Genomic DNA, 25,622 nt, shown 5'->3' with positions numbered 1-25,622 from the left:
ACACCAAAAACATCGGCTGCTAATTTATTGAAAAATGCATGAAAATTAATTGTTGAGTTAGAAGAGTGTTTTGGATAATAGCTTTGACATAATAAAGCTCCATATGACTAGTGAATCACCAAAGCATAAGCAAAAGTTGATATTTTCATGTTGTGTATAACATATTGAAGTGTTCATAGCATCAAATAAAAGCAGAGATTCTAATCTTTTGTCTAAAATCAACCTTTTCATCTTAAACCCATGTCCACATTGTGCAGAATTATCCTTGCCATTCCAATTTCCCAGAGAAGACAATACTTATGTCATCATGAAACACTGCATTATAAACTCGATTTAATGGATCAGTGTGTAAGAATAGCACAGCAAAAGGAACAGCCAAAATATATTCATATCAATTGTTTTTGAATGGTCTCATTTGGTATTTTGGAAGGCATTGACAAATTGTTTTTTTCATTTTGTATTTAATTAACTTTTTAAATACCAAAAATCTATGTAATAAAAATGTGGGAATCTAGTCATCTTTTATTTTCTTCTTGTTAATTAGGTATAAAATACAGACAACATAATTATTTACCATTTCTGAGAAAAAAACTAAAGTATCTAGACAGTGACGTTTTTTTTCCAATGTTGCTTTTATACACCATCACAACGCCTCTAAAACAAAATAATTAAGATGTGATCTAAGTGTAGTATCTAAGTTGGTAATTGCTTTAAAACCCACAACTTGTACTCTTGATCCTCTACCAGCTACACTGTATAAAAATCTCTGGCTTGTCTTGGGACCCACCATACTGAATATTATTACATTATCACTTTTATCTGGTGCGGTCCCCACCTGCTTTAAAGATGCTCTGGTTAAACCTCTGTTGAAGAAACTAAGTAATTATAGACCAGTCTCCAATCTCCCATTATTCTCTCTAAATTATAGGCGTAATTATACAAAGTCATTGTCCACAGTCCACTGTTAAGCGGATGATACTTGGCTCTATGAAGGCTGATGACTCTTCTGAGATTACCAATTTAGTTTCCTGCTTGTCAGTGCTTAAAAGATGGATGTCACATAATTTATTACTTCTTAATCTAGATAAAACTGAGATGCTGGTCATCTACTCACAGACAAAACCTCCAGCAGAACCTGACTCAGAGTGGGCAGCCATCTGCCTTGATCAGTTCAGGAAAGATCAGGAAAAAGAAAGGAACAGCAGGCAACAAAATAACAAGAAGTAGCAAGTTGTAACATTCAAGAGCAGGAAAGACTGTACTTTGCCAGAAAATATCTAAAAATGCCTCATGTTCTAGAATCAGAAACTTGCTACTGATCAAACCAAGTGGTGGTGTTAACAGCTCTCTTAAGATTTTCCACAGCATCGGTCTGGGCTCTGATCTACACTGTATTATCACTGTCATTAAGTGTTTGTCTGGAGTCTGGATATCCCTTAAAATTCCTCCTACCTATTATTTTTATCTTTACTAGGATTTTGTCTTTAAAGGTAAATTCTTAGAAAATGCCATAATTCTAAAAATAACTAAGAAATACATAATTAGGAGCTATCGTTGGGCTTAGAAAGTTTTGTGAATACATCACCAGGGTTGCTTGGAGTCCAATAAATACTGATTCCAGTTGCTGTATAGTGACATCAGAAGACTTGGGATGCCTTTATCATTTACTCCATTACTCTTAGTTCAATTGCGTGTTCAAAAAAGCATGTAAGATTATGGCCGTTTTTTAGCACCTAAGAAATGTATCTTATATAATCTATCTTTAAGACTTAGTACCTTATTATTCTTGACTCTCAGAGAGCAGGTCTACTTGTGGTTGCTAGAGCTTCCAAATGTAGAATAAGAGGCAGAACCTCCACCACCCCACACATCCCTACATTTAAGACTAGGCTTAGGTTAGGGTTTCTCTCTCCCATAGTTGTGCTTCTTTCTCTGTCCTTTTCTGCAGGGATCTCTGGCCTCAGAGCGCTATGTTTTTAATGTGCAGTTACTGGCCCCATCAACCTGCCCAGAGTATTTTTGCTTTTTTTTTTTCCTCATATCTCCTCTTTTCACTGGTCAAGGCAGATGGCCAAACCTGATTTTGGAAGAGGTTTCTTCTGTTATAGGAAGTTTAACAGAAGAAACTGTTGCCTAGTTCTGCTCAAGTGACACTGTCGGATTTTCTACATACATTTGCACATTCAAGGGTTAAAAGATTTCAGAAACACAGTTTGACCAATGACAATCCTATTACACATTATTGCAACAATCATTCCAACAACCTATTTTTAGCAATGGCATCTGCTAATATGGAGGTATGTGAGTACCGGCGACAGTTTAGCACATTGAACAATATTTCAATACTTTTTGATAACCTCAGATCAATTTTGACTTAGGTTTTGTTTGATAGACTAAGAATGCTGTGTATGAAAAGATGTGTTTAAGAAAAAAGCTGTAGGGCTAAAAGAGATCCTACATGTGCAGCTAAGTAACTCAAGACTTGAATGCTCAAATTATTTATTCCTCACAATAATTTAACACTTAAAAGCATAGGACTCTATTGACTTGCCTAAAGGTCAGTAACAGTTACTGAATATTACCAATACCTAGACAGAAAAGTATGCAAAGGCAGTAATAAGCTGCTAATTTATCATAATTTATTTGCAGTCGGTGTGAAGGATTCAGTGTTCTTCAACAGACTGGAGGTGCTCTTCAACCTAAAAAACAAAACACACACACACACACACACACACAGGAAAGATGTTACATTAAATGTATAATGTAATATTAAATACTGCAGCTAAGCCACCATACCTTCTTTTCAACTTTCATAATATAAAGATTGGTGGTGCAACAGCCAGTGCTATAAATAATCCAGACTGGATGCAGTAACCACAGCAATGACTAAAAGTCCCCTGCTGGAAAAGTCAAGTTAAGCAAAGGTAAATTAACAAATTATTAAATTTGGTTTTGGAGGAAGAATTACACTTAAAAATTTTTGAAAAAAAAAAAAAAAAATTCAGAATAGATAAATAACAGTGAAACACCTTTCTAACTGCTTTGGGAGGGTTACATCACCCAAACCTTTTATTCCTAGTCAAACCCACTGTTGTAGCCAGATTGACAAACAGAACTCTTTTGAGTTGAGTCATGGCATCTTGACTTCATTTTGTTACGCTGAAACATTTCACTACTCATCCAAGTATCTTCTTCACTCTGCTTTAATCTTTCTCTTTTTAATCTTTTTAAAACAAAACAATTGCACTTTTACCCCATGAAAGTGAAACAGCTCTTTCTAGAGCATTTTACTTTAAGGTTCCTGTCCTTAGATTAGATATTTACTTGCTTTACATTTAATTTGTATCCTGACAATAAACCATGAGGCACAGTGAGAATAGACAGTGCATTTACTAATTTGTAGGGTGTAATGGAAAAGAAATATAATGAATAGTGTAACGAGTTACTCTTGACAGGGAGTAACATGTATTATATTACTTTTGAAAAGAGTAACAAGTCATATGTTACATTTTTTGAATAACACTGCCTGTTAGATCTTAGTGCTGCATTTAACCACTGATCAAAACATTAGCACTTTTTCTTATTCATCAGCTTAATTCAAGTTTCATGTTAATGATGAGTCTTCCATGCACACACTTGATACATGATTCCTGTAGTCAATATTTTTAGGAAAGACTACACCAAACAAAATTGCAGATGAAACTCAGCTATAGAGTATCAAAACAAAACAAACAAAACACAGTACTAGTGTGAGAAACAGTAGAGTTAGCTGAGTTACTTCTGACCATGACTTCTCCTTGCACATACAACAAGTCTTTAGAACAGCATTTGTTGAACTGCAGAATATTGCAAAAGAATTCCTGTGAGAAAGTATTTGCCCCCTCCCTTTTTCTCTGCGTTTGTCACACTTAAATTACATCATTGAACAAATATTACACAAAGATAACTTGTGTAAATACAAAATTTATTTATTTATTAAAAAGTTATTTAATGATAATTTTATTTATTAAAAGGAAAAAAGTTGCCAGGTCCTATATAAAAAATTAAGTTTTCTCACATTTCTTCCTAAACCTAATAACTTGTTGTGCCACCTTCAGCAGAAACAACTGCAATCAAGTGTTTCAGTAACTGGCAATGAGTATTTTTACATTTTATTACCCCTGTTGCATAACCCAAGTGCGCTTAAGGTCACAAACTGACGGACATTCTGCTTCAGGATTTTCTGGTAGATATTAGTATATTATGGCAAGTTGTGCAGGTCCTGTACTATCACAATACCACCACCATGTTTGACTTTTAATATGATGTTCTTTTTATGAAATGCTGTGTTACAGCAGGTGTAACACGATGCATAACTTTCCAAAAGGTTCTGCGTTTTTAAGGTCTTTTATATGTTTCACTTTGTCTAACAGCTTTTATTCAAGTTAATTCTTGATTCAACAGACCTGACAGTAATCAGGCCTGTGTGTGGCAAGTGAAATTGAATTCCGCTTTCTAAATATATGGTTAGTCACAGTTTATTCTTCACTCATCACAATTAATCACAAGGAGGGAAATTAAATTGTAAATGGCCTGCACTTATATATTGCTTTTCTACCTAGCTAATGTGACAGTCCAGGACTTGGCCATAATTGATAGAACCATGAAAACTGCGCTTCACCAGATTATTGTGAAAGAGAATGTCCATCAGCTTGTGACCTCAAGCGCACTTGGGTTATACAACAGGACAATGATCTGAAACACAAAGCGTCTCTTTCACCCATTTGTACACACAAGCACACACTGATCGCAGAGCTGCCATGCAGATGAACTGACTCACTGGGGGCAACTTGCAGTTCAGTATCTTGCCGAAGGACACTTTGACACGTGAAAGGAGGATGGGTAGATTACTGCTCTACCTCCTGAGCCACATCCGCTCCTTTCTAACATAGGACCAGCCAAGTTTGGACAGCTTTTTAAAAATCATGATTTAAATACTGCACTTTGTATTTACTTGGGTTTCTTTGTGTAATATTTAAATTAGTTTGATGATCTAAATAATTTAAGTTTGGCCATTGTGCAGAAAAAAAAGGGACCTCCCATGGTGCAATGATGAACCTTACTTTTTAAGTTGTGATTTGGTGCCTTGTAAACTGTGGTGGCTGTGGCTCAATTGGTAGAGCAGTTGACTGCCAATCACAGGATTGGTGGTTCCCAGCTGCCATGTCACATGTCAAAGTTTTGATATGTATGCAAATATCAATAGCAGCATCAATAAAATCAATTTCTATCTGTAGAAAAGTTCTGTTGTACTACAATTAAAAACTCACATGTTGGTGATGCTCTCTAACCTGTCCTTGAGGTCCTCCTGGACAAAATAAACAAAAACAAAAAAAGACAAGTTAGGGCCACATGTTTGTAGTTTAGTTTAATAAAATTTTATTCGAATAGCACCAAATCACAACATATGTCATCCCAAAGCACTTTACAGTTACAATTAAGTTTAAGATCTTACAATGACTATTGTATACAGAATTATATAGAAAACCTAACAACCCCACTTATGCAAGCCCTAGGACAAGCTCTCTTTAATGGAGGAAACCTTCAACCGCATCAGGCTCAGGGTGGGCGGCTATCTGCCTCGACCGGTTGGGGTGAGTGGAAAGAGTAGAGTAAAGAACAGCAGGCAACAAAAAACAACAAGCAGGAAGAACACTGGGCGGATTGGAAGTACCACTAACTGCACTCTGGAAATAATAATTTGATTAATAAAACCATGTGTTAAAATTGTAGGCAACATACACTCTACTTATAAAATATATATACAGTTGCTTTAACCCTTTTATTTTCTACCAAACATAGCCAGCCAGTCAATCAAACAGCTACAGACTTACCGGTACATAGAAACAAAGGACAAGACAATCAGTAATTTATACAGTAAGATCAAATAAAAAAAAATAAAAAAATCACTTGTCTTACCTTTGATGGTTGATTGTTCAATTCTAGTTTTGTTTCCAATAACAGGACTCTGCTCATCAGATTTTCCCAGCTCTCCCTACTTATGGTGATGACATGTTCTTCATACTGAAAAAGAAAATGATAAATACAAAAAAGTTGTTGTTCCATGTGTTGTAAATTCCAATAGAGGAAAATAATAGTTAATGAATAAAAAGGGTAGGGAAGGTCTTATCAACCTTGTTTGTGTTTCCCCTTCTTTCAAGTTCTTCCAAGCGTTTCTCCAATATACTGAGCCTGTCTAGCCCAGATAGAAGACTACCTAATTGAGCTTCCAGCGCTGAAAGCCTTCTTTCCATTTCTGACAACTTAAAGACAGAAAAACTGTTTTATTACATTTTCCAGTGTCATCACAGGTTTTTGCTTAGTCTGTATTCTGATTTGGCAAATGCTTACATGAACAGTGTTATCCATGTCTTCCACCTTTTTGTTCACTTTTTCAGGGAAGGTGGAGGAACATAAATTATTATTAGAGGTATAGGTTATATTATGAGATGTCAAAGCTTCTGAATAGGAGTTTGTGGGAAAAACTGAAGGATTTTCTATGCACTTTGCCGCAGTTGGACTCTCAGACACCTGAAACAAATAAAAACATTAATATTTTTAGTATTATTACTGTTATGAATATTATTGAAAAAAAACACACTCCTATGAGCTACTCCACTTGACACTGTTGTTATGGTTTATGCAAATGTATTTAATCTGGCTGTAAGGTGCCTGTACTATGTACCAGCTGGTCAATTCAAGTAGTCATTCAAGCAACAAAGGGCTTCAACAAGCACAGCATCACTTGGGTGAGTCATCCAAGCATATTTGGCCACATTCTTTTTTAATCTGTCCATGCCAGTAGGTTACATGTTTGCTGCTTAAAATATCAAATAGCATCTATGATCATAACTCATATTAATTCCATTAATTGAATTGATGACAGAACACATGTTGTTAATGTGTGTAATTTCCACAAGTTGGTTGGGAGACATACTTCAATATACTACAGCTTTTTGCAGCCAAAGACTGTCACAATAGTTACAATAGTTAAGAGGTATTACTCAAGTCTACTGAAGACTCGGATGTCTTATCTAGTTAAGTCATCCGCTGATCTCACGTGTTTCTTGTTCTTGTTGATGTGTAAATACAGTCATATGCCATTAAATCAATATTTAGTCTACAGTACTCTATATTTGTTTCTGTTTATACTGCATATGTGGCAGGAACATTTAATGAATAAATAAGCAAATTTACTGTAGTGTTCTGCAGTGTACACCAGGTTGTCATCCTACCTACTCCAGCAGAGTCGGCCACCACAAGTAAAGTAAATAAAATCTGATTCTGTGGGAATCATTGAAGAATCTCTTTACATCCTCGCATCTTTTGCTAGCTGTTTTCAAAAGTAATTAGACAATATGTTTTTATGATTTTCCCTTTATACACCACCTCAATGGTTATGAAACAAAACAATCACGATGTGATGGAAATGTAGACTTTCAGGGCATTATTATAATAATATTCTATTTCTTTGCCATTTGCAGTTCCATCTGCACTTTGACGTGCAGATGGATAATCCAGGCTTTGGGAAATACATGTATTCAGGTATTGTACATTTATGTACAAGTATTAAAAAAATCATGGCTATAATATGTCTGTATAGTTATGATTACATCATGATTGATTTCTTTCAAATCCATTGTGGTGACATGTAAAGGAAAAGTTATAAAATTGTCCAATTAACTGTATACTGAGTGAACAGCTGATTATGTTTACATAATCACACACAAAGCTGCCTGAAAATGTATCCTTTCAAATGAGATAACCAAGTTGTTTGTGTTTCAGTAAAACAGAATTGTTAGCTAGTTAACCATTACTTTTTCATCTTTTTGAATATTATATTATACAACTGTACCTTTTCTATGGGCAGTTTTATAGTTATAGACATTTCTACACCTCCCCCTTCTTCCAGCGAAACAAACGGAAAGGTTGTAGGATTGTAGGCATCACTTCATTTTAGAGACGACATGCTAAAGAAATCCTGATATTTGCTTGATGTAATAATAATAATTCATAGCATTCTCTACTTTCAGTGGGGGTTTAATATTTTACTTACAGCTGCATCAATCGATGTTGGTTGAGTTTCTTCTCTGCTATCCTTGTGTGAGGCTGGACACCGGACTTTGGGCTTAAACACACAAATCAGTTGTGAAGACCATTTATTTTTTTTATTTTTTTGGTTACTTGGCAAAGGCAGTGCTGGTCATGCGATTTGTTTATGGCATTGAATCATTTGTTTGTTTATTTGTCTATTGAGATTATATAGCTGATAGCTTCAACTTCCTGGCAGTCCATATCAGCAAGGGTCTGAAATTGACAACCCATGTTAACTAAGTACCCATTTCAGGCCCTTGCTGAACAAGGAATGCAAATAGATGCCTTTTCCTGCATAGGAGACTGAGAGAATATTCTCTGTCAGTTTTAAAGTACACCATTGAGAGTTTCCTCTCTGATTGCATCACTGTGTAGTATAGACTGGAAAGCACTGCAGAGAGTCATAAGAGTGGGACACCACATCACTAGGTCTGAAATGCCATCCATGTAGGACATCTACATCTGGAAAAGCCTGCCACAGTCGCACATTAATGCCATTAGGGAAATTATAAAGAGGATTAGAGTCAGGTTCAACAGGCTCAAAGGCAGCCTCTAACTGCAGGACATCATGCTTAACTTACTTACTTTTTCCCCTATATCTTTGATAAGACATCTTACTTTTAGGGAAACTTTTGAACAGTAATGTAACTTCTCCGACATTTGAAATAGAGGTTTCCTTTAATGTTACAATTAAGACTTAAATGTAAATAATTTTTAAAAGAATTTAAAAGTCTCCTATACCTTTTTCAGTTGATTGTGTTTCTGCAGAACCAAGTTAATTATGTCACAGATGAAAGAGATTTTCCTTTGAGAGAAACCCCACTGGAGAAACTGTTGTTTCGTCAGTATAGGCTTATAGTGGAAGACATCTCGTAGTACCTAGAAACACAAAGAAAACAGACCAAAGATTGAATGGACCACTACAAGCTACTCTATTGACTGAACATATAAATCCACTGAACATTAGCAACAGTGTAATGGTCATTTAAAAATACTTGAAAATATGGATGAAGGAACTTGGCGGCATTCTGCAATAATGCCTCCCACAGAAAACCTATGAAAAAACAATGCTCTGAATGTGAAGATATGTTATTATACCTTATAAAGAGTGTCAGTGAAACGGAGGTCAGTTTTTCCAGTCAGCTCCAGACCATCTGCCATTAGTTGCTCAGCAAGAGGTGGTGAGAAGGACGTGAGGGCAAAGCTTACTAATGGTAGAAAGGCTGAGGGTTCTCCTTTGGAAAGGCTTGCAAAAACAAAAAACATGCAAGTCTGAGAAAAACTGCAGTTAAGAAAATAGTCTGATATGTTATTATGTTAGTACTTGCTGCTGTTGTACTGTAGCTGTACACTGATCATAGAAACATATTCAGCATCCATTTTCATTTGTTATATTAAGTCTTATTTGTATACCATGAGATGGTCTGATATATCACAGAAGAATCGTGATTTATGTCTTATCTGATTCAGAATTTAATTTAACTCTGGTTTCTGCACACCTAAGACACACTGAATAAGGCCAAACATGACTGTTGGTGGTTTCCTGAGAGATACAGGAGCTTTTCTTCCCATAATACTGACTATTAGGCTCTCCCACTAATGGCATTAAATCACTGATACACTACGATCGCAAATAGAGGGTACTAAATTACATGTGTAATGTTGAATACTGAACATTTTGTTTGTTGGTGTCTAACGGTTGATCTACTAAAAACAACTGTGCGATTGCCAAGAGGTGGCCATATTTAAATAAAGACTTTGCATTATTCACTTGAGGTTGACCAATGTATAAACCGGATGTTTTCCACTGAGCTATGTAAGCGGTATTCTGAGTGGCAGGGTAAGAGAACAGACCCACCAAGGCTGGAGACAGTGCAATACTGAAAGAGCATATGGGAGGAGGCGGCATCACATAACAACAATGCCCAGTGACCAGACGACCTAAGAGCAGAACACAGCAGAGTCCCCGAACAGGATGCAGTAACCATCACAAAGGCAGACAACCAAGGAAGACTCTCAAGCATAAAGAGCTGGACATCACAGGATTGGTGGTTCGATTCCCGGCTGCCATGTCACATGCCAAAGTGTCCTTGGGCAAGATAATGAACCCAAGTTGCCCCTTTGAATGAAACTTAAATGGCTTACCCACTGTAGTCGACATATCCTGGGTACTTTATCACTCTCAAGAGAGTTTCCAGTCTACGAAGACAACCTTGGATATCTCCAACGGACAGCATCCTACACTATAAATACAAGAGAGGAGAGCCAACATAAATCATTTTCCTTGGTTAATTATGTTATGTTAAGAATAGATGAACTTGCTGAAATAGTGCTTTCTTTCTTTCTTTCTATTCTTTACAACTTCGTTTGCAGCAGTAGCACCATAAACCCGCCTGCTACTCTTCTTTACAGTTCGATGTCGTGTGTTCGTTCACAGACACTCACCCTGTGTCTGTTTCTGCCGGGTGAACAACCGCATTTCCCGGGCTGCGTGTTGACCTGCTCTTCTTCGGTGTTTTTCTTGTTCCTGTTGTTTTTATTGGCTGCTGTCAACCGTTAAGGTGCATTACCGCCATCTACTGTTCGTGTGGACTAGTGTTATCCATCGCCCTAGAGATAAAAGAATCAATTAAATCCTCGCAAGACAACTCTGGTGTAACCTACCCTGTAAAAACAACCAAAACCTTAATTTCTCTAGTTTCTTCAACCGTTTAGAGCTAAATTATTCCTTGGTATTCATTTTTTAGATTGCCCCTGATATGTCTTTCTGCCTTTTTTTTAATTGTATTAATTTCAAACCATTATGACTCATTGCACAGTTTACTTTTTTATTCCACTATTTGTTCAATTAGTTACATTGGGAGCGATATATGGTTTAATGTAAATAATTTACATGACTAATCAAAATTAATCGAAGGCACTACATAAATAAAGATAAACATCACCTAAACAAAGGGTAAAAATATATAAGAGTCAAATGATCAGCATAGGCCTTTCCTTTTTTAAAGAAAAAATGTGATGAATTGTGGATATAACATTCTCGTTGTAAAAAAAAAAAATCCCTTCCCGAGACTTTAGCGGCAAAACTGAATTTCTCCACAGATGATTCAGCTATTTCACTGTTACAAGTAGAATTATCTAGACGTTTAAGAAGCGTATTGTTGTTGTTGTTGTTTGCTCTCTTTCCTCTTGTTTTGTTTGTTTTATTTTTGTCATAAAACTTTATCACATTTTTACACGTAGCAAGCATCTTCACATAAAAGAAATGCGTTTGACTGGTGTTTGTAAATTTCTAAAATCATTTCCACTGGACGAGTTTCTGTGACGGCACGGGAGAGACCAGGGGGAGGGGCAGAGGTGACAGGAGGAAGGTATAAAACACATGACAACAGTGTTAAGAATAGACTACAGTTGGAAAGGTTCCGCTTGAACCCGCAGAGCTGCTTTCTATTTGGGTCTACATTTTAAACGAAATGACAGCCGGATAAGTTCGATAACAGGGAAATCGCATTTCCAGCTGTCCTTGTATGCAGGTCGGGGTGTCAGAGGATCTAAACTCAGGTAGGTTGATCGGTTTACGACGTTGTGTCGCTCTTATTAGAAAACACTGCAGCTTGCTTGTGAAAGAAAAGGGATCAATGCTAAACTCGACACTGGTTTGGCGAACTTAAACTAGCTTGGAAAGCTAACTTGGAATCCGTGAAAACAGATGATGAATGAACCATAACTCTTCCAATGACGTTCCAGTCAGACTGCTGTTGTGTTGTGTGTGACCAATGGTATTAAAAGGAAGGCGGGACTACAGGTCAGACAACCTTAGTAGCTGCAACTTCCAACGTTGATGTTTACAACAGTGTAATGGATTTGTTTATGCAACGCCGCTGACGTCAACGGCTGGGAGGAAATGGACGACTGGACACACACTACTTTAGCTCTGATTATCGGTGCACACTTGCGAATCTTTTACGAAGCTACTTTTGAGGTTTATTACTGTAATAAATGTGTGTATATGTACAATATATTGTTTGTCAGTGGTCTCAAGCACAGTCCTATGATTTTTCTGTTAACTTTCAGTCCCGTCTGCCATACAACTGTAAGCAAAGTGCAATGCTGCTTAATACCGGAAAAAAAACGTAATACCACCATAAATGTATTTATAAGATTGACCTGTGCAAATTGACTCTTCAAAATTACATCTGACATCTTGATTTGTTTGATTTAATTTGTCAACAAATTAATAGTTTCCCTGTTTAACTGCCATTGCCCACATAGACACATGGAAATTATATTTTACATGCTCAATGTCTAATATGAGATAGTAAGATTAATTAATCTGAGAAGACCTTATTAATATTGCAGTAGAGAGGTGTGTGTAGACAGCCCATCATTCAACACCGTACATGTGCCTCAAACTAAGTAGTAATATGTCAACGTCTAAAATAATCATCCACAATGTTTGTGTTAAAAGCATGGTGGACAGGGATCAACATGGGAAAATGTAAATACTGGCCATGATCAACAGGTGTCTGACCACACAATTCATTGTATCTTGATGCATGTAAGCTGTAGACCAATCAGAGTGCCCATGCTGAAAGTTGACCACCACAAAAACCATGAGAGGGGTAATGCACAAAAGCAGAATTAAGAAATCCAGGATAGGTGAAATATCCTAGATAGAGCCATTCAGATAAGCTTATTCTATTGCATGTTTGCCAAGCCAGAATAAAAAAAAGTGCAGCTAATTCAAGCCAGGTGTAGATTTCTGGGATAAGTGCACATTCATGATATTGTTTAAAATACTGTATGTATCAATCCCAGAGTTACCAATGAAACATGGACAAAACTCTTGCAGAATACTTTTAACCCACAGAGCAGCAGCAAATTATGCAGATGTATGAAGAGGTAAATTACATAAATAATATGTAAAAAGGGAAATACGTCTTGTATAATTACAGAAAGTGGAAAAGCCTGGCAGACAATAGCGGATTGGCTGAATGCGTAAGTATATAAGATTAAGATTCAAGATTAAAAAAACTTTATTCATTCCAGAGGGAAATTGTTTTGCCTTATTAAAGTTGTTCTCAACACAGAAAGAAAGAAAGGGAACCACAACCAGGAAAGATCCACACCAACACAAATAATAATAATAATAATAATAACAACAACACAGATAACTCAATATATATATACAGAATATGTGAGATGAATGAAAATGGTTCAATATTTATAGTCCAGGGTGGAAGGGCAGCAATTATATGACAAAATTATACGACAGAAATTGCCAGTTCCCCCACCCCTTACGGAGGGGGGAGGAATTGTGAAGATTGTTGGCCACAGGTAGAAAGTAGTAGTAGGTGGGAGGGATTGGGATTGAGAGGAGTTTGGACAGGATCCTCCTCTCAGCTACAGCGTGTAGAGAGTCCAGCCTGTTAGTGTCTGCCATCTTCATGTTACGCCCCCAGCAGACCACAGCTGAGATCGTTTGGGTGGTGGCTGAGTCGTGTAGGGGAGGGACTGAGGAGTAGGTAGTGAACTGCATGGGGCTCTGTGGCTCAGCCTAGAATCAATTCAAAAAGTTATTCAATTTGTTGGCCCAGTCTACAGTGCCTTTAGTTGGCTCGCTGCTGGACTTGTAGCCAGTGATGGTCCTCATGCCCCTCCACACTTCCCTGGTGTTGGTATGTTGAAGGCTATGCTCAAGTGAAACACTTTCCTCCTGTAAGCCTCCTTCCCTTCCCTGATCCTGACAGACAGCAGTCTCAGGACCCTCCTCGCTGCCTCCCTGTCTCCTGACCTGAATGCCTTCTTTTTGTCATTCAGGATGGCTTTGATGTCTTGTGTGACCCAGAGCTTGTTGTTTGGAAAGCAGCAAATAGCTTTTGTGGGTATGTGGGTGTCCACACAGAAATTGATGAACTCAGTGATGCAGAGTGTGGCTCTGCGCTGTCTGGTATGTTCTATGTGGACACAAAAACTGACATAAATATCGGACGCCATCACGTGAGAGTCTGTACCTCTCAATCAGGTATTCATCTTCATATGCTAAAGGATCAAACCTGCCCTGGAAAACTCTATGATGCTTAAATGCTCATCTGACTATGACGTCCAAGAAAGGGCATGTCCTTGTTAAGATAGTTTATACACTAGACTGCATGTTGCCCACTTTACGGACTTAATTTAAAGTAAAATTGGAGTCCCTCCTATACCTGGTCAAACCCTCACTTGACCCCCTCCAGTTTGCCTATCAACCCCAACTTGGAGTAGACTATGCCATCATACATCTGCTCCATCGCACCTACACCCTGTACAAGCCTGGGGCCCTAATAAGGATTGATTTTGTTATTTCTTCAGGATTCAACATCATTCGGCCTGCATTGCTGCAAGAGACATTAAAAAACATGCAGGTTGACACTTCCCTGATTTTGTGGATCATGGACTACCTCACTAATCGCCCACAGTATGTCCGCCTGTAGAACTGTGTGTCTGACACTGTGGTCTGTAGTATAGGTGCTCCCCAGGGGACAGTTCTGTCTCCATTTCTCTTTACCCTGTACACCTCAGACTTCAGGTACAACTCAGAATCCTCAAAGTTCTCTGATGGCTCTGCAGTTGTAGGATGTATTCAGAATGTCACAAAGTACCAAGGAGTGGTGGACAGTTTGTGTACTGGTTTGGACTAAACCAGCTTCAACTCAACATCAGTAAAACAAAGGAGCTAGTAATGGACTTCAGGAAATCTGGGACAAACAAAGTAAAGTGGACAAAGCACTGTACATAAAGTGTCAGAGCCGGATATACTTTCTGAAGAGGCTCAGGTTCTTCAACATCTGCAGCATCATGCTGCGGATGTTATATGAGTCTGTGATGGCCAGTGTCATCTTCTTTGCTGAGGTTTGCTTGAGCCGCAACATGAAGAAGGCAGACACTTACAGGCTAAACAAACTGATCTGGTGGGCTGGCTCTGTTCTGGGTATGGATCCTCTACATATGTATGTGTGTGTGTGTATGTACATATATATATATATATATATATATAAGATATAGATAGTATAGATGTTATATGTATATATGTAGTGTAATAGTATATATATATATATATATATATATATACGATATATTACTATATATATATATATGGATATATATATATATATATATATATATATATATATATATATATACATATATATAATATATATACATATATACACACACACATACACACAACCACACACACACACACACACACACACACACACATACATACATATGTATTCTTTAAACCAAAACCATATGAACAGAAATCTCCATAAAACTACATGAATAGTTATAAAAATAATGATGTTAAAAAAAATATATCCTATGTGGTCATACTTAAATCCAACACTGTGGTATTTCCAAGCAGAACATATGACATCAGGCCATATGTGTAGTAAACATTAATTTCTAATAGTTTAGACACCTAAACATAAAGAAAGGTCCCTATAGGATTAATCCATTCTAGATGTTAGACTGCTATGGACCGGGCTAACTTCAGATAATACATTTCCATAGTAACTTAATTCAGTTTTATTTAACTTGCTGTCATGGAACTAACTGTGCTAAATAAAACTAGGATGAGTGGATAACCACAACACAGAATAACTCTCCATGGTAACTAGACTGGGATTAATTGATCCAGCTTTTGTACAACCAAGTAAAAAATAAATTCAACCAGAATATCTGTATTATCCCAGCTCAATCCCTTACCTTGGTTTCATGCAATACCCCTCAGGTGTTGTTAATGTTGTGATTGTGCTTGCTGTGTAAATTACTTGCATGTAACGTGTTCTTGTTCTGCCGTATAGATGGGTCAGGCACTGTGGAGACTTCCTCCCAGACAACAGCAGCAACTTCAGGAAGAGCTAGCTGACCGGCTAGCTGACCGAGGAGGAGGAAGACGCGAACAAGGTAATTAATATCTCTGTTTTTTTTTATTTTTTAGGTGACTGCTGCTATTAGAATTGGTTGGTGTTTGAGAGAAAACATGAGCTTGGTTACAGAAAAGGAAAAACTAGGATTGTGTTCCAATCCTTATGAACTTTCAACTCGCTGTCAGCCAAGCAAGCATCAACTAAAATCATTCCACCTGTATATGTTTTATAGTTGTTTTTGGGTTTTCCATTGCAGCTCCTACAATGCCTCTGTTATCAGATCTTGCCGTGTTTTTTTGGCTGACCCATTCTATATTCAGTATATTTGTATAGTGCCAATTTACAACAGAAGTTATCTCAAGGCACTTTACAGTGTAAGGTTTAAGACCTTACAGAAAATATTTATACAAAAAATTATAGATAAAACCCAACAATCCCATTTGAGCAAGCTTTAGGCAACAGTGGAGAGGAAAAACTCCCTTTAGAGGAAGAAACCTCCAGCAGAACCAGGCTCATAGTGGGCGGCCATCTGCCTCGACTGGTGAGTGGAAAGAGAAGAGAGAAAAGAACAGCAGGCAATAAAGACAACAACAAGCAGCTAGAACACTGGGCAGGTCAACTGGATTCTGGAGATGTACAGCTCCAGGCCGAGGATACCTGCAGAAAAGTACAGAGAGAGGGAGACAGAGGGGAGGAAACACAACTACAGGAGAGAGAAGACACAAAGTTAATGACATGCAATGGTGGCATTTGCATTGATACAGGAGGAAGGAAAGAGGAGAGGAGCTCAGTTTATCAGTAGAGTTCCCCCAGCAGACTAAGCTATATCAGCATAACTAAGAGATTGTTCAGAGTCACCTGATCCATCTCTAACTATAAGATTTATTAAAAGGGAAAGTTTTAAGTCTAGTCTGAAATGTAGAGAGGGTGTCTGCTTTCAGAGCCTGAACTGGGAGCTGGTTCCAAAGGAGAGGGGCTTGAGAGCTAAATGCTCTGCCTCCCATTCTACATTTGGAAACCCTAGGAACCACAAGTAAACCTGCAGTCTGAGAACGGAGAGTTCTGCTTGGAAAATATGGAACTATGAGTTCTTTAAGATAAGATGGAGCCTGATTATTAAGTGATTTATAAGTGAGGAGAAGAATTTTAAATTCAATTCTGGATTTTACAGGGAGCCAATGGAGAGAAGCTAACATAGGAGAAATATGATCTCTCTTGCTAATTCCAGTCAGAAATTCCAGTCATTCTGTGTATGTTGTTGAGTAGACCACTTTTCTTTCCCCCAGAACTTTTTCAAGGACATTCCAGATTGTTATATCCAATGTCTTTGCAATGCCCCAGAATTTTCCCTCTTTGTGAATGGCTTGCTTTTCTTACTTTGTGACATTGTTTTTCATGTTCACTATCCTTTTACCAGGGAGAGATGGAGGTCCCCAGAGAAGATCTCCACATCAGTGTTATGGCCCTGACATTTACCATTTACTGAGAACACGTAGGGGAGGTATGAACACACACACACAAGTCCATAGCTACTACCTAAATCAGCACCTTGTAACTACTAAACTGTTTTTTACAAAATGTTGGGACCTTTTCGGAAACGCAAATTAATCTATTCACTCTATTAACAATCGGCCATGGTGGAAAACAGAATCAGTTTAATGTTTTATATTATAATATGAAAGGTAGTGGGAAACATGTTCTGTGTTCAGAGTCCACAGACAAAAAAGGTCCAGACTGTTAAAGATATACCCCATACCACTACAGCACTCATCCATGAGGGTATGGTGATTAAAACAGTCACAGCATTGAGATGTGTATTTGTAAGGCTTTAGGTTTTAAAGGACCCAAGAAGAGGCTGGATGCTCATGAGATGTTTAAGGGGTTTTATTAAAGCTGCCTAGAGGTGGATGCCAACAAAATTAGAAGTTGGCATCTGGCTCAAAGGAACAAGTTGATGCCCCTCAGTGATGGTGGACAGGCATAAACATAGTATACTTAAAGCACTCGCACCCTCAATTTGTTTACTGCAGTTAACACAGGTACACAACGCAATCCACATCATAAAGCTAGGGAAAGCCAGAGACAAGTCTAGATAAACGCAAAGATCAAAGGCGAGTGGTCCAGAGCAAAGCAGGAGTCGAGAGCCAGAGAGAGGGCCAGAGGCAGAGACAGAGGTCCGGAGGCAAGCAGAAGTTGGAAGCAGAGACAGAGAAGAACTGGTACTGACGAACTACAGGCAGGGTTAATGCAAAGACAGGTCAAGGACGGTCAAGAAGCAGAGCGGGTAAACACTACCTGAACAAGAGGGCTGGAGGGTCATTTCAGTGAATGCAGACAATATGGCAAAGGGAGTGTGAGTGTAGTCCTGCGTATATAAGGGGAGGCACAGTTGAAAACTGATTACAGGTTAAGTTGAAGAATTGACGCAGGAAACTAGGTAAAACCTTCAAAATAAAACCGGAAGTAGATGGTCATCATGAGAGTATTGACATTTCATAGGAATAAAAGTAACATCTTATCCTAGGAAAGAGGTGAACATTCCAGCAGGACAATACCAGGCCTCATTTTGCACGCATTGTAGCAGTGTGGCCTCACAGCTTGAGTGACCTGCCTGCAGTCCACATCTGTCTCCACTTTAAAATGTATAATGGGCCCTAAAGGCAAGAAACAATCCGTGACCAGACTTTTGAGCATCTGAAGTCTTGTATCCAGCAAGAATGGGCAAATATTCTACAAGTGAAAATGCAGCAATCGGCATCCTATATTGCTAAATTATCAAATATCCAGCAGCAAACACCAAATCTGCTTTACTTAACAAAATACAATGAAGTTCTTCAGTTTCTTTGTACTTTTGTCAGATAAATAAAAATTTAAGCCAATGAATAAAAAAAAAATAACAGATCCATGTTCTATATTAATAAATAGGGTAAATGGATTTAATTATTATTGATTATATTAATATATGAATTATATGTAGGTATATGTGGGGCAGGTTTGACTGTGTTTTAGCTGTCAAACAATAATGTAAGTGTTACTACTAGGGAGATGATGGGAAATAAAACAACCATGATGCCACACTAACATGAAGTATTAAATATTTATTTTAAAGATGTAGAAGGTGCAGAATGGAATCTAAAAAAAAATGTGTTCCACTTTGTCTCTCTCTTTTTCTCTTGGTGACTGTAGGTAAAGAGCAGCATGGTTTTATAGATTTGGAGATGCTGCCACCTGAATTAGGCATCACCATACTGTCGTACTTGAATGCTACTGATCTGTGTCTGGCTGGCTGTGTTTGGCAGGACCTGGGCAATGACGAATATCTATGGCAGGGGTATGAAGGTTCACCTCTAGATTTATTTTGTGGTAAAAGTAAATTTATAATAAATTAATCAGCATCATTTTGCATAATTTTATTCAGCTTACTGGCTGCCTTTCAGCTGCCTCTTTAAAAGTTAGAGCCTTTACTCTCATTCATCAAACCTTTCTCTGTGATTTTTAAGATGCTGATGCAAATATACAGTATAATGTTTCTGCATGATGTAGCAACTTGAAATTTGTTTTATTCAGTATCTCTCTTTGGTCAGCGTTGTTAAGCTTGAATCCACAAATTGCCATATAACAGAGGTCATGTCACCAGTCCACATTAGATTAATGGGAGACAAAAAGTTCAAGACACTGAAATACGCTGATCAGTCAAAAGTACCTGGTGTTTTTTATGTTGAATAATGTATGTTGTTGAACTGGATTTGTATTACATGTGTGTTGATCCTCCAGGCTGTGTAAATCCACATGGGGACACTGCTCCATCTACAACAGAAGACTACCTGGTGGTTTTTCATACAGAAGACTATACCTACAGCTAGATGAAGGCAGCCTGACATTCAATTCTAACCCACAGGAGGTAACTCATACCCTACCATCTAAAATGTCTAGTTTTTACAATCTGTGAGTGTGTGTTTGTTTATGTATGTCTGGTTCCCTGGCTTGATTAAGACCTACACTGAAAATACATATGGTTCTCTGTCTTGTGTGTGTGTGTCTGTGTGTGTGTGTGTGTGTGTGTCTGTGTGTGTGTCTGTGTGTGTGTGTCTGTGTGTGTGTGTCTGTGTGTGTGTCTGTGTGTGTGTCTGTGTGTGTGTCTGTGTGTGTGTGTCTCTGTGTGTGTCTCTGTGTGTGAAGGGTATCGGTTATTTCATGTCTAAAGGTATACTAGTGGATCATCCGACTGAGCTGGCTAAGTTCATCTTCTACACCAGACGGCTCAACTGGAAGATGCTGAGGATTTACCTGGATGAGAGGTTAATACATAAATCCAAAGGAAAATATAAATGAAAAGTGGATTTTTTTTATTGATAGCCTATCAAGTTTCAAACCATACCAGAACCTGTGCTAAATTTAGGAGATAAAGTATTTCAGCCGTGTTGGATATACATGTATGTTTATTTTAGCAGGTTGTCTAAGAAATTAAAGACGTATTTGCTGGTGTTCATTGAAATTAGACTTCCAAATTTCAAATAAGTGTGTGAATACATTTTCTGTGTTACATTTTGTTTTAGTTTATACTTGACATGCATATCTATGTCTGTGCAGGCGGGATGTCCTGGATGAGTTGGTCACCCTACATAATTTTAGTAACCAGTTCCTGCCTAATGCTCTACGGGAGTTTTTCAGACACATCCATGCACCAGAGGAGAGAGGAGAGTATTTAGAAACCCTCATCACTAAGTTCAGCCACAGGTTTTGTGCTTGTAACCCAAGTCTTGTCCAAGAATTGGGTCTCAGTCCAGGTTTGTACACGCATTTTGTATTTATTGATTTTATACTGTTTCTTTTTATAGCAATTGTGGACTTTTTGTTATTAATGAACACGTAGAATAGATAAAGCTATGGGTATGTAGTAGAAGTTTGAAAAACTCCTCTTGTTTGCAAACAAGATAAGGATAAGAAAAAAACATAGACCAAAGTAGCCAACATTATAATGATGAAGTGAGATGAGGAAGAATTTTTCTGGAAGATGAAATTCCACATCCGGAAGAGGAAAAAACTAAAATACCCTGACTTAGAATTGGTATTTAAATAATCAACATGGAACATAGAAAGTCAAAAATAGAAAGTTCACTGGCAGATGTTGTTACACCCAGGTGAGGGTGTTACACCTCACTACCCTCCAGTGAGGGTAGTGAGGTGTAACAACGTTACCTTTGTCCCATACACAGTGAGACAGCAACCTGCCATTTTAAGAACAAGAAAAACAGAGTTTAGGTCTGGCTAGGCTGAAACAGAAAAAGAGCTGTTTACAGATTTTCTTAATGTAGAGAGAGAAATTGTGTAAGTCATCAGTCAAATCTTATGGACTAATCTAATTCAGAAATCACCCAGATGTGTTAATCACACTGCTTACCATATGCAGAGCAGTGAGCAGCACCTCGCTTTTATTAATTTACTAATTCAGATATGCTTATCACTTTTTATTAGTTATCAACAGTCAACAATAATTCAATTAGTAATATAGTAAAGAGATAAAATATTAAATAGTGACCATAATTGACCATTAACAGAACGCTGATGTACTGCATGCAGTTTTACCCCAGGAAACACACTGTCTGTGCCAGGCTAGAGACACCAATAAGAGAAGTGTGTACAGTGATTGATAGCGTTAAAAGCAATCCAGTAATAGACGGTGGAGTCAAAGTAATAGCACGTATAAATGGTTCAGAAATATTACTGGTACATATGTGGGCTACACACTTCTCACCTGAAGGTGGCACTAGAGGAAAGTTCTTGGATTGTCCCGTTGAAGCAGTATTGGTCCTCTTCAAAACACGTACATATTCAGAATCTACCACAGATTACATTTTAATATTTCAGGTGTACATGTTAATATTCTAAAACTCTTGGAATGGCAGGGGTTAACATATTAATAAATATTCCATTAAAACCTTATCCATCTGCATGCTCACCATGTTAAGCCAAGTTATTCTTAGCAATGCACCTAAGGCCAAAAGCTGTTGTGATAATAGAAGCTACTGCACCTTTACCCATTTGCCAAGCCAAAAGATTATGGTTTTAGTTTCAGGTAAACACTGGCTTTGGTCAATAGACTATGCTGAGCGCTCAGTTAATGTCAGCAGACCATACAGAAACAAATTCCTGAATCTAGTACTGTTAATTCTTTGGGCCTCTCGAATGATTAGTAGCACTAGTAGGATTAGTGTAATGGTTCCAAGCCCAAGGTTTACAGATGGATAGATGGCTACCTTTCTGAAGTCAACCTTTTTATTTCACTGCTGCTTTGCACAGCAGTGGAGAAGAGTCAGTGCAGTCTACATTTTTCTTTCATTCTGCTCATATTTAGGTTTAGACACAACGTATAGAAGTCTTACATACACTGTACTCCTTAGTTCTGCCCTTTCTCCCTTTATGGTCCTTATCAACGTAATGCTTTGATTCATTTGACATTGTTCTATGTTGTGAAGCTTCTGCTCTCTTTTATGAAATCTTGTGAGAAACTGAAGTACTATCATTACTGTTCCTCATATTTCTCTGCAGATGCTGTGTATGTGCTGTGCTACAGTCTGATTCTGCTGTCCATTGACCTGACCAGCCCCCACGTCAAAAACAAAATGTCTAAGAGGGAGTTTATCAGGAACACTCGTCGAGCAGCACATAATGTCTCAGATGACTTTGTAGGCCATCTCTATGACAACATTTACCTGATCGGCCATGTGGCTGCATAGCTTTTGCCACAGATGTCCAGCAGGAATTCTCATACTGCACTGAAGGATAGGAACTGGTGATTGGGTTCCACAATGTCTGGAAAATATGAAACATAGTGGAAGTGGAATGTAACAACATTCATGTCCTTCAAGGAATATAACAACACATTAGTCTTACTAGAAATATCAGTTAAACAAGAAACATGCACTGTGGACTGTGTTATCACATATTGTTAGTGTGATTAGATTTTAACCAAATATGTCAAATGTCTTTTAAAGCAAGTTGCTGCATAGAAAGAGGTGAAACCGTGAATACAAACTTGAAACTGCATGGATGAAAAGAGCCTACAGATTACAGGAATGTGAATTAAGAGGGAGAGCGCTTCCCCAGCCCGGGACAATCATGCTTATTTCCTATTGGTTAAGACCTTGTTCTTTTTCACCGCGGATCAAAGACTGACTTACTCATGTAGAACATGACACAAGGGATGTTAAAACTGTGCTAACAGCAAGATAACTCACTAATGTAAGAGTGTAATTGGAGCTAATATACTCATCAGTTGACTTGATATATGGGTCACTTGTTAAAATCTGAATTCTGTGATTTATAATTATCTTTTGCTTTCTGTGTATAACATGAACAAGACAAGAAGACATTAGACCTTGTGTAAAAACATGATCATATCTTATTCTAAAACTCTGTTTTATAATCTCTGATTATACCTAGAATATATCTTTTCTGTAAAGTTAGCTCACATCCGCAATCCAAGTCAAATTTCACTATGTTGTAAAGTTCTTTCCTCAGGTTTGAGTGTCACACTTGAGATTTGGTCATTAACATCGTTAATTCCCCTAAACTGACAGGTTATGTGTTCCTCACTATATGTAAAAAGGTTTTATTCACAAACATGTTTAAGAAATAGTAAAAGGAAAAAAATCATGTTCATGTTAGAGATTTAGAAATCAATAGATAATATATCACAAATTTAGCAGTGTCGATAGTAATATTAACAGACCTAAAATTGAAAGGAGATGAGATTTCATCGCATTATGTGAAATCCAGCGACACTTACCAAATTATAATCCTTTTGAATCGCTTTTTAATTCTGTTGAATCTGTTGAAGTAGTTTGTTTAAAAACAGTGCACTGGTATTGTAGTGTGTTAATTTCAGTAACGAAAGAAGGTGAAAGTTTCCTTAAGATTCTACAATTTAATAGCATAAATAAACCATGTTATTTGAATTCAAGAAAGACAAACATAACACTAAGAAATGGAAACTAAGATAATTCATTATCAAACCTAAGTCATGGATATTCTGCTGTGCTGAATGGTTATAGTGCTTTCACTGCTCTGTGACATTCAGCCCCGTTTCATTTAATTTTCTATTTATGTTAACAGAACAAAGACAAGGAAAACAATAAAAATATTCCTGTTAAACACTAAAATTAGCAGGGTGCTAAAGTTGTTGGTAAAACATACTTTACTTTATTATGAAGAATTTGTGAAATAGTGTAAAACTATTATGACTTTTTGAAATGCAATAAAAACTGAAATCTGAAAATGTGCTTGAACCTTTAATTATCTAACAAAAGTAAAAATATATCTGTGTTTTTACTCAACAAAGTCATTGTAAATTAATGAATTTAATTATTGAATAATTAATTATTGTTAATTGAAAATTAAGAGTTTGATGCTGCAACATACTTGAAAAACGGAGACTGAATAATGTTTACTACTGGTTACATCAACTTATACAACTTATGAATCATTTGGTAAATGAGGATAATAATTGCTGCAGTTTTATAAATTGAATATTTGTCCATACTTGCTGGATACAAGAATTCAGCTGCTCAACAATCCATACTTTTATCGTTCTCCTCTTCATGATGTGCCATACATTTTCAATACAGCAGTTGATCTGTACTACTGGCGTAGCAGTCATGCACACGCAGTCTGTCTATACAAAGCCATTTGTATAGCCAGATAATATCCTCAGATTTCCCAGGTAAAAGGTTTTGAAATACCTACACCCTTATTTTTATTATCTTTCTTTGGTTTTATACTCTCTCTTTTTCGTATGCTTATATTCTATAAGCATATTTAAGCGAAGATGAGATAAAGATAAGATAAACTTTAATAATCCCTGAAGGGAAATTCAGGAACTATAAGTCATCACATTATCACATTTGCACCTCTATGATTCACATATCATCCTTTAATGAGCTTTATATTGTTTGTTATATTGTGCTTGGATCCAGAGACCTGAAACTTGGACTCATCAGTCAACAAGACTATGGTCCTCATAGACATTTTGTGCACATTGGCACTCTGCCACCTTTTCTTGTACCTGAGGGTTTTTTTTTTTTTTGTTAGTTTTTTTGGCAACTGAAGAGTCAAAGTTTAGATTTTTTTCTTCAAATTGTTGTATCTTTGTGACACATATCCATGGCATTTGTGACAAGGGACCACCCTGTGTTTTTTTGTTTCAATTTCCAGCCAATATGCATTATAGCAACATAAAAAACAGAACATTAATACTATTCAATTCTGTTTATTTATATGGTGCCAAATCACAACCTAAGAATTGCATAATATGTAGGTAGAATTACTAGAACTCCCTGTAAATTGGTCAGGGATACCTGAGAGGGAGACATAGGTGTAGAAGCACAACCACATGAGAAAGAAGACAAAGTTAATGACATGAAATTGTGGCCCATAAATTAATAGCGTGTGCAAGGATAGGAGCTCAGTATAATAAGGTAGGTCCCTTGCCAGTCTAAATCTGAATCTTCAATATAATAAAATTTCAGTTTAATGATAATGACATACTTCATTGATCCCATTGAGAAAATTGTGGTT

At 37.2% G+C, this 25,622-nt stretch overlaps 2 protein-coding genes across 3 annotated transcripts; one reads left to right on the top strand and one right to left on the bottom strand.

The window, feature by feature from the left end:
• Window positions 1-884: 884 nt before the first annotated feature.
• Window positions 885-10,630, bottom strand: cep44 (centrosomal protein 44). Its single transcript, XM_026360887.1, has 10 exons — window positions 10,579-10,630; window positions 10,279-10,376; window positions 9,232-9,379; window positions 8,875-9,012; window positions 8,096-8,167; window positions 6,391-6,570; window positions 6,174-6,302; window positions 5,959-6,063; window positions 5,310-5,347; window positions 885-2,699 (listed from the first exon to the last, which is right to left on the bottom strand). Exons 2-10 carry the CDS (start codon window positions 10,368-10,370, stop codon window positions 2,633-2,635), a joined length of 969 nt encoding a protein of 322 aa, XP_026216672.1. The 5' UTR covers window positions 10,371-10,376; window positions 10,579-10,630; the 3' UTR covers window positions 885-2,632.
• An 843-nt stretch (window positions 10,631-11,473) lies between these two features.
• On the top strand, window positions 11,474-23,623 carry fbxo8 (F-box protein 8). Of its 2 annotated transcripts, XM_026360437.1 has the most exons (9): window positions 11,474-11,694; window positions 13,089-13,131; window positions 15,981-16,083; window positions 17,464-17,547; window positions 19,233-19,377; window positions 19,821-19,947; window positions 20,226-20,344; window positions 20,637-20,833; window positions 22,596-23,623. In XM_026360437.1, the coding sequence occupies exons 3-9, from the start codon at window positions 15,981-15,983 to the stop codon at window positions 22,781-22,783; spliced, it is 963 nt and encodes a 320-aa protein (XP_026216222.1). In that variant the 5' UTR covers window positions 11,474-11,694; window positions 13,089-13,131; the 3' UTR covers window positions 22,784-23,623. The 2 variants fall into 2 exon arrangements, with proteins under 2 accessions (XP_026216222.1, XP_026216221.1); XM_026360436.1 differs by lacking the exon at window positions 13,089-13,131.
• The last annotated feature ends 1,999 nt before the right edge of the window (window positions 23,624-25,622 follow it).

The sequence above is a fragment of the Anabas testudineus genome, chromosome 1, assembly GCF_900324465.2.
Source record: "Anabas testudineus chromosome 1, fAnaTes1.2, whole genome shotgun sequence".
In the NCBI taxonomy this organism is placed as follows: domain Eukaryota; kingdom Metazoa; phylum Chordata; class Actinopteri; order Anabantiformes; family Anabantidae; genus Anabas; species Anabas testudineus.
Note: the sequence above shows the minus strand (reverse complement) of the source record. Positions and strands in the feature narration are given on the sequence as shown.

Bases quoted from the DNA above. Each gene is read 5' to 3' on its own strand.
- fbxo8 (XM_026360436.1), top strand. From the start codon at position 15,981: ATGGGTCAGGCACTGTGGAGACTTCCTCCCAGACAACAGCAGCAACTT. The intron at 16,084-17,463 runs GTAATTAATATC...TCCTTTTACCAG, and splicing joins AGGAGGAAGACGCGAACAAG to GGAGAGATGGAGGTCCCCAG. The intron at 19,378-19,820 runs GTATGAAGGTTC...TTGATCCTCCAG, and splicing joins GACGAATATCTATGGCAGGG to GCTGTGTAAATCCACATGGG.
- cep44 (XM_026360887.1), bottom strand. From the start codon at position 10,370: ATGCTGTCCGTTGGAGATATCCAAGGTTGTCTTCGTAGACTGGAAACT. The intron at 9,380-10,278 runs GTAAGCCATTTA...TGTTTTTGCAAG, and splicing joins GGATATGTCGACTACAGTGG to CCTTTCCAAAGGAGAACCCT. The intron at 9,013-9,231 runs GTATAATAACAT...TTGTGTTTCTAG, and splicing joins TCACTGACACTCTTTATAAG to GTACTACGAGATGTCTTCCA.